At 36.8% G+C, this 9,174-nt stretch overlaps 1 protein-coding gene across 1 annotated transcript in view; it reads left to right on the forward strand.

Annotated features, from left to right (window-relative positions):
• Positions 1 to 9,174, forward strand: part of avpr2aa (arginine vasopressin receptor 2a, duplicate a) — a 22,471-nt gene that overhangs the window by 10,305 nt on the left and 2,992 nt on the right. Inside the window, exons 2-5 of the mRNA XM_016280071.1 lie at positions 4,508 to 4,875; positions 4,959 to 5,204; positions 5,831 to 5,977; positions 8,213 to 8,837. Of these exons, the coding sequence (XP_016135557.1) occupies positions 4,510 to 4,875; positions 4,959 to 5,204; positions 5,831 to 5,977; positions 8,213 to 8,837 (1,384 nt within the window). The 5' untranslated portion in view covers positions 4,508 to 4,509. The remainder of the gene's footprint in view (positions 1 to 4,507; positions 4,876 to 4,958; positions 5,205 to 5,830; positions 5,978 to 8,212; positions 8,838 to 9,174) is intronic.

The following is a 9,174-nucleotide window of genomic DNA, read 5'->3' on the forward strand; positions in this document are numbered from 1 at the left end:
GTGATTGGCCGAATACCTCAAGCGTGTGACGGAAATGTTACGCCCCTCACCATATTGTTGTATTTCCTCAGCGACCAGCACGGATCAGCTCCAGGCATGACGAAGCAGATATCGTCCTCTTTTGGAAGGCCAAACAAAGTAGTTTCGCTTTCACAACGAAACACAGCGCCTTCACGACATGGCTGGTGGCAACAATACTACAGCGAGAATAAAAGTTACGCCTTCTTTCTTTGCGTGAACATTTGGGCGGCGTTATGCAAATCTTCCCACATCATGACGTAGACGTGTGGGGGCGTGTTAGAACGAGCTGTTTTAGGTAGGCGTGGTTAACTCTTAACTTTTATAAAGGATATCTCTTTGGATTTGAGACTTTAGTCTTTGCAACTTTACAGATCTTCTTTATGCACCAAGAGCTTGTAACACTCCAAAGAGAAAGGAAAAATTTAAATCGCATCATATGACACCTATAACTCGCATTATTTGAGATGCTACATGGAATGTATGTTTGTTTATACCTTGTGCCCACAATGATAGTAAAACCTGAAATTTATTAAAACCCTGAAAAGATCATTTATAAATCACACTAAATGTTTTTTTTTTAAATGTAGTTAGGAATAGGGTATAGAATCTAAATTTTGTACAGTATAAAAGTCAAATGACTAAAGAGAGTCCTCATAAAACACAACATGTTTAAGTAATTCAAAACGGTTTTTAAAAGTGGTGAAAAGGCTTTCCCTTACACAACCAAATAAACCTAAATGTGGAAACAAAGCAAATACTTTATTTACATTTCGTGCAAGACTGATGAATTTTGCTCATGCAGGCCTGTTATGTAGTCACTGTATGAGAATAATGCCTCTTAACTGTTTAATTTCTCAGAATATGGAGAATGTTACATTTAATAAACTGCATGGCTATTTCTAGTTTTGACTTATGCAAAAAGTAAGAGTCTCTTACTTTTTTTACTGTAAGAGGCCATGAGGATCACCTTTTTGGTTCATGTAGCTCTTGTGTCAGTGAAGGTGAGATTTAGTATTAAAGAATGAAAGAAGATGAAGCAGTGCAATAAAGAAGTCAATGGTCATGTACTATTTTTATTTTATCATGGCATATTAATCTAGTTCTTATGGTTTCTGTCAACTTTCTGAAAACTTTCACCCTGCAGGAGGTTCCTTAAGATGGTTTCAGGTCTTTGAATTTGGAAGTTAATGTTCTTATCAAGAGTGAGAAGCTGTTGAAATCCAAAAGGGAGGTTTTGGACACATGCTGACGCAATATTTTAGTGTGCAATTGATTAAATTAATAAGGTGCTGAATACTGTTATACTATGAAACAGGGCAGGCATCCATGACCTGGAAAATTAATTTGTAATTGCATAAGCCATTGGAGGACAAAACTAATGAAAAAATCTTGGAAAGAAATTTTATTTTTAATGACGCACTCAACTATTATGCAACCTGACCAGTTTTCTAGACGCTCACCATCTCAAGCAATTATTATGATCTACATTCTGGGCATTCAACCGGAAGTCCAATTAATCCTCTTTCAATTACTTTTCATTTAAATATGTTTATTGTCAAACGTCTTTACTATCTTTGTTAGTATAGAAGGGAAAAACAATAGCTAAAAACAAGAGGGGAAACAAAAGGTTAGCTGATTTCATTAATCATGCGAAGCTTAGACACACTTACATGTGTGTAAATGAAAAAAAAGAAGCGTCTTAAAATACATTAATATATAATGGGAAATATTTTAATTCCAGACTCTTTGAAGTGCAAAAGTATACTGATTCCCTCCCAAATTGTTTTTATTTTCCTCATTTTTGAAATAAATATGGTAAACTTTTATGTCCCATTTAAAGGATGCAAATCCCATTGTTATAAATTATTGTCTACTATTACAATGATCCTAACGCTGATCAAAGTACAAAATTATATATATATATATATTTATAAAATATATTTTAAAAATATTTTTTACAAACATTGCAAACCTAATATTAATTCCATGCTCAAATAATAGTTAGTTTGACCTCCACACTTCCTTTCAATGACCATTTTCAAAAAACCTTTCCAATTGCATAAACCAGACTTTAATACATTTAATAAAACACAACTTGCTGCACAAATATTTCATGGCCAATCATGAGCAACCTGAGGTGATTTGTCCTTTGTTTTCTATCCATGTCTAAAACACTTTAAAATATGCATAAAACGCAGCTTGCAAAAGCGAAGTGCTTTTTCTGTATCATCAGCTATATTTAGTCTAGGCCAACATTTCTGCTGCACCATATTAGTGGATTTCTCAGAGGGAAAGGGATTCAGGGAAAGGTAGAAAATGACAAAGCAAGGGTAAACTGAACAGCTCATGCATCAGCTGCTTCAGAGAATGACCTCAAACACTGCTGTGACAGGGACACTCGCTTTTATTTATGACTGGACCTGGAAAGCCACAGCGAAAGGCATTTAAAAACTCATTCTGTAAAAAGCATGAGTTTCACAATTGTACTATTTATATTTGCTGAAAAAGAATGAAATATAGAGATCTTGGGTATTAATTAAGAGCTAATAAGTTAAATATAAAAATTTATTTTAGTTCACTGATCACATCTGAATCTATCTATCTATCTATCTATCTATCTATCTATCTATCTATCTATCTATCTATCTATCTATCTATCTATCTATCTATCTATCTATCTATCTATTCTGTAATTGATTTTCTGTCAGAAAGTTTTAAACGTGTGTGGGAAGGTGGAAGACAGGTTAAGAAGTATTGTATATATTAACACTAAAGCCCAGATAATTATACAGAGAGACATACTGCTCACACTCAGTGTAAAGAAACCGCATTGATTTAAGATGAGGTGATTGCGGGAAACAATGGTCTTTCAGAAAGTGAGAGATTGAATTAGAAACATAAAGGAAGGGAAACAAATGGAAATGTCAAAGACATGAAAAAGAGATGGACAGGCAGAAAGTGTATAATACTGTACAGAAACTGTATAATATAATAGGCTCTGTTTTGAGATAGGACTATGATGTATGATTCATTTCACCAGTATAATGAAATGAATGAACAAGAATTAGATAGCAAGTATCGAGGTTTAGCCAGTCCATAATGAAATGAATCACCATTGTGTCTTTGTTCCACATTTTAAAAACCTGTCAGAAATGTGTATATGTGCATGTGTGTGTACATATGTGTGTGAGTGTGTCTACTACTAAGTTTGTACATGAACAGGGGGCTCTTTCACTTACAAAAAATAAAATATTCATATACAATTTCATATTAAAATCTAATTAATTGTATAATCTAATAAAAACCTGTTTAATCTAATTTAATAAATAAATAATTGTTTTTTTTCATATTTGGTCAGATAACTTAGTTAACAGGTTTCACTGTAATATTTAACATTATTTTCTCATTAAAATTACAAGCATTTTTAAAATGGGGAGCTGCTGCTGTAAAAAGAAGCACTGGATAAATCACTTTGGATAAATTTGTCCGAAAAATGTATAATTAGTTACCATTTTTAATATGTTGAGTCAAGTATGATTGGATAAGAAAGATGACATCAGTTTCACAAAACAGCATAATGCCTGTAATAAGTCAATTTCAATTTAACACAGCATTTCTTTCATTTGCATTGGTATGTAAGACCTTTTCTAGTTAATTCTCTTTTGTGTGTTCTCGTCCCATGCCCTGTACCCCACCTCCTCTCTTTATTTAACCCAATGTTATTTTTATTTAACCCAACGTCCCATGCTACCATTCTTTCTCAAACTGTCAGTCTCATTTTTTCAACGTATATTTTTCTTTGTACTATTTATTTGCATAGTTAAGAAAATAAGCCACATTTTACTGGGATCAAGGAGCAGTTGATAACAGACAGAGAGAATGGGGTAAAGGAATGGGCAACGGAAAAACAGAGGGAGGAGGAAGGAGTCAATTGTGGATGAGGGAGATAAAGGGAAGCAAATGTGATGGACTAAGCTGGGTAGGATAGTAGGAGTCATATCGATTCAGGGAAAATGTAGAAAAGAAAACAAAAAGAGAGGACTTGACAGATGCATTTTGGGGGAAAAAACTGCAGCCATGGGGAATTAAAGAGTGGAAGAGGAAGCAGATTTGTTTGCTTGCTTTTTGTGTGTCTGTGAAATTGCTAAACTGAGTGGCAAAAGTTCAAATAATAAAACAAGATTAATGATGAGAGTTTCAATGCAATGTGCGATGGCCATGTTACACTTGAGGTCAAAAGGTTGTTATAATTGCGATTTGTAATGTTTTTGAAAGTCACAATGGTTGCATTTATTTGATCAAAAATATAGTAACAATTGTAATATTGCAAAATATAACAATTTAAATAAACTGTTTACTATTTTAATATATTTTAAAAAGTAATTTATTCCTGTGATGGCAAAGACATTTTTTTTTCTCAAGGGTCCTCCAGAAATTATTCTAATATGCTGATATTTTTGTGACAATCATGCTTTTTTTCTTACAGGCATGGAGACCTTCTCAGAGGAGGCAGGTTGGGAAGGATCCCTCCATGCAACCGTTGCATGGTCTAACTTCTCCTCCTCATTCTCTGAGCATACTGGACTCAACAGTACTTTCAAAGGAGGCTCATACTTCTGGTTGGTGTCTCAAAACAACTCAATAAACCCCACTCAGACACCCGGTCCGGTCAGGGTGCGGGACATATCTCTGGCTAAAGCTGAGATTGGCATTCTGGGTCTGGTTCTTGCTCTCACAACACTAGGGAACGGTTTTGTACTGTGGGTTCTGCTGAGGCGGCGCAAATACAACGCACCCATGCACCTATTTATGGTAAATCTGTGTGTTGCAGATCTTGTGGTGGCGTTTTTTCAGGTGAGCTGAACTTTGTCTAATGCTTAGTGTAGCATTTAGTTTTTTAAGTGACTTGTCAACAGCAGTACACTAATGTTTTGCAGGTGCTCCCGCAGCTAGTATGGGATATCACAGAGAGATTTCAAGGTCCTGATGTGCTGTGCCGCTCAGTCAAATATCTGCAGATTGTGGGAATGTTTGCATCCTCTTACATGATTGTTGCTATGACAGTGGACCGCCATAATGCCATCTGCTGCCCCCTGCAGGCTTACAAAGGAGGGGCAGTTTCATGCTGGAATACACCAATCATGGTAGCCTGGGGTCTAGCCCTTGTTCTCAGTGTGCCACAGGTACTAGTTGTAAATACAATGTAAGGTTTACTACACTTAGAATGTTATGAAGTATGAATCAGTGAATATACATTTTTGAAGAAACAGATCACCCAAAAATTTAAATTTGCTGAAAGTGAATGGGTGCCGTCAGAATGAGAGTGAAAACAGCTGATAAAAATCAATAAGACTCCATTCCATTAATTAACGTCTAACAGTGAAAAGCTGCATGTTTGTAATAAATAAATCCATCATTAACACATTTCAACTTTATCCTAGCCAATAATCCATAATCCATAAAATTGCTTGTTTGCTTTCTCTTCACAAGACGATAACTGATAGAGTGAAGTCGTGTCAATTACTTGTGGATTACTGTTTTTTTTTTTTTTTATCATCTGTTTGGAACCTCATTCTGATGGCACCCATTCACTACAGAGGATCTACTGGAAGTAATGTAATGCAAAATTTCTAAAACCTTTTCCAATGAATAAACAAATGTATCTAAATCTGACTGTGAAAAAGCAATTTGCCATTAATTGTTCCCCATCAAAGTCATTCCAAACCTATATGCTGCTATTTATTCCATGAAACACAAAAGGAAATATTCTGAAATATTTGACATTTTCCCAATGCTGTTTTCCCTACAGGTGTTTATTTTCTCCAGGTCAGAGGTCTCTCCAGGGGTGTTTGAGTGCTGGGGGAATTTTGCTGAGCCTTGGGGGCTAAAAGCGTATGTCACCTGGATGACTATAGCGGTGTTTCTGCTTCCTACCTTTATTATCACCGTTTGTCAGGTACTCCTGGTGTCTGTGCATTCCATTTGTGTCTGTAATCCCAGACTTCCCTTTCACCTTATAAAAAAATACATAAATGTTAACACATTAGTTACGAATTACCACTAGTGGTTGCAGTTTAAAAGTAAATAATTTATGTGATTTACTATAGTTTTTTTTATATTAGATCAACACTCTCTCATCAAGATAATCTTCACAAATAAACAGAACTTTGATGAATTTTAAAGCCTAAATACAATCACCAGAAGTAATAGGCTATATATTAACTACGATCGCATAACTTCAGTGTCATCAACATTAAGCTTCTGACTCTTTCAATCTTAATTAAAAATCTACAATGGAAAGTTCGAGTTGAGCATAAACACAACGAGGCTGTGAAAGTGGACTAGTGAGTAGACACAGTTTGGTTTGATGTTTAAAGTCCCCGAAAACCTCTGTTGTCCCATTTAGCCAATTGTTAGCAAATGCCTTTTTGAAGAGCTTTTAAAAATAACAAGTGGGATACTGCTGATGTATTTTGTGTCATAGAATAAAACATCGAAACATCCTGAGCTTGTGTTAACCACCAGACTTATTTCAGGCATTTAACCCACTTAAAAAACCCACTGACTTCAGGACGATGCAAACGGAAGTGCAAAAATGCTAACTCGTTTCCAGGTTTAAGGACTCATTCCTGCAGCACTACCGAAATGTCTCAGCTGTTCTGGAAAAAGGACTTTTGTTTTCTTGAGATAAAACATGATATTCTGGGGTGACAATCATTTGAGAGGAGGCGGATCCCCTGCATGACATGTATCATAATGCTTGTTTGGTGAGATTATGCTCTTTGACCTGGCCAAGGGGTTTTGGTCAGTTAAAGCTCTATTTCAGGAGAGGAATTCTCTAATGTGCAGATCTTTCCTTCCACCAGCTGATACAGTTCCCAGGCAGGAAGTCAATTTTATTTATGAAAGAGTACACTGTGCATAAACCAAACCTAAAACTGTTTCCCACTGAGTATGGACAATACGTGTCTTTGGCAAAAAATCTTTTAAAAACTTTTTGCAAGAATCTTCTCAAGGCTGGTCTGACCATTAAGCACCTGCATAGTAATCTTTCCAAGCTAATGTCTAACTGACATGAAAAAGGTTCTGCATTCATACATCAAACAATTCCCACAAAGCTCCACAAAAACTGCAGTGATGAACAAATCTCTCACATTATGAACTTACACGTGTAAAGTTGCTTCTTGCAGCTAACCCGCAGATGGCTTTTGACATCTTGTGAATGTTTGTACAACTTATGGTGTTTCACTTCATAGGCTACTTGAGTATCTCTGGTGATTCACTTCATACAAAGCTTTTAAATTACTTCTGTTAAACGTCCCATATGGTGTTGCTTTATAAACTCGATTTCCATTAAGAGAGGCTTTCTCTTAATAAATGAGTGCTCGAGATTAGAAAGCAGTGATTCTCAACACTGCACATGCTGGATATCTTCCTTATGTAACATACCTGATTCAATTCATCAGCTCTTTGATAGATGCTCAATGTTCTAAATTTGGAGAAAATCCAGAACCGAGACCCATTGTGCTTGCATAAAGTAGCGCCGTATTGCTCAAGAATGAATCAGTTTTTCGAACAAATAATGAAAGTGAATTAATTGTTCGTTTCCATGCTAGCTTGTTAGTCAAAAGTATTTTTCTGAAGAAGAATTTAATTGGTTGGAGTTGGACCTAACTAAACGAATGCGAACGAGTCGGTGTTTTACATCTGAACAAGACTCGACATTGAATAAGTCATTTAGTTTGCAAACAAATGAACGAATAAGGATCTTCTGACCGACTCTACGAGTTGTTTGTTAAGGCTGCATGTCCAGAGGTTGACATAAAGATAAATAATAAATGGTTTTAAACAATTACCTTGCATGAATGATTCAGTGAATCTCTCAATACAAACACAAACAACCTGCAGAAACGAATGAGTAGCTAAACCAATCTAAGTGAATCTTTTCAGTGAACCAACTTAAAAGATTTGAGTCACTGACGAGATCCCCACTACTAATGTGTCAATAACGTGTTTATAAACAGTGACATACGATCTGTAGTATTAACCCAGAACAGAATGAAGCTTTTACAGTGTAAAATGGAATGCAATGGGTTAACATAGGCCTATTTAACACATTTAATTCATCTCAATGTATCACTGTGTTCACTCTATAACAGTCCTATTATTTATTTATATATTTTGTCTCTAGGTACGAATATTCAGAGAGATCCATGACAACATCTACCTGAAATCAGAACGTGTGGTTTCTGCTGACATGAAGAAGAACCTGGTCATTTTTCACTTTCCCATCTTCAAAAAACAGGCCAGCACAGTCCGAGAGAGAGAAAAACGCTCACGAAAGACGAGAGAAGCAAGGGAAGTTCATAAAAAGAATACCAACAGTGACTCGTCCCATTCTCACACCTGTAACTCTGAGGACGCACCAGAGCCGGATTGTTGTGACCAATCTTGTCAGGATGGCTACAGTCCCAATGATCTGGCCTCACAGACTCACATATCATCCCCTAATGTGCTGCCTCGTATTCAGACTCACCCTCACACCATCTGGAGCAACTCTGCTGCTGTCCAGACACCAACTCTGAACTCTGTTCCTCACAGGAACTCTTACAACACCACTACTGAGTACTCCAATGCTTCTTCAAACCCCTCTTTCCCACCTTACCCCCTCCATCCACCTCTTACAGGTGTGTCGAAAGCTATGTCTAAAACAGTGAGGATGACTCTGGTCATTGTGCTTGTCTACACCTTGTGCTGGTCACCCTTCTTCATTGTACAGCTGTGGGCTGCCTGGGACCCCAACCCCCCTGACCAAGGTGAGAAACTAAAGCAGTCCTCACAAGAACTATATAGCATAGCCATTTTTGGAGATAAAAAGCATGAGGTGCAATTCAATGACGACATTTGGCTGTTCAATATGGGTATTATTAATTCCTTTACAAGAGGACTGACTCATTGTGGAAGTGCTTTGGAATGGTTGCAAATTATCCGGAAAATAAATGTGTAGTCCATCAATGCAATGAGTCAGGTTGGTGTTTACTACAAGAAACGTCCTGCAACTGTCCTCCATCTCTCTCCTTGCTTGATCTACCCCCCCCCCCCCCCCCCCCCCCCCCCCCCCCCCCCCCCCCCCTTAAAAACCACATTTTTTTC

Source organism: Sinocyclocheilus grahami, unplaced genomic scaffold, assembly GCF_001515645.1.
Source record: "Sinocyclocheilus grahami isolate Dianchi unplaced genomic scaffold, SAMN03320097.WGS_v1.1 scaffold137.1, whole genome shotgun sequence".
Classification (NCBI taxonomy): domain Eukaryota; kingdom Metazoa; phylum Chordata; class Actinopteri; order Cypriniformes; family Cyprinidae; genus Sinocyclocheilus; species Sinocyclocheilus grahami.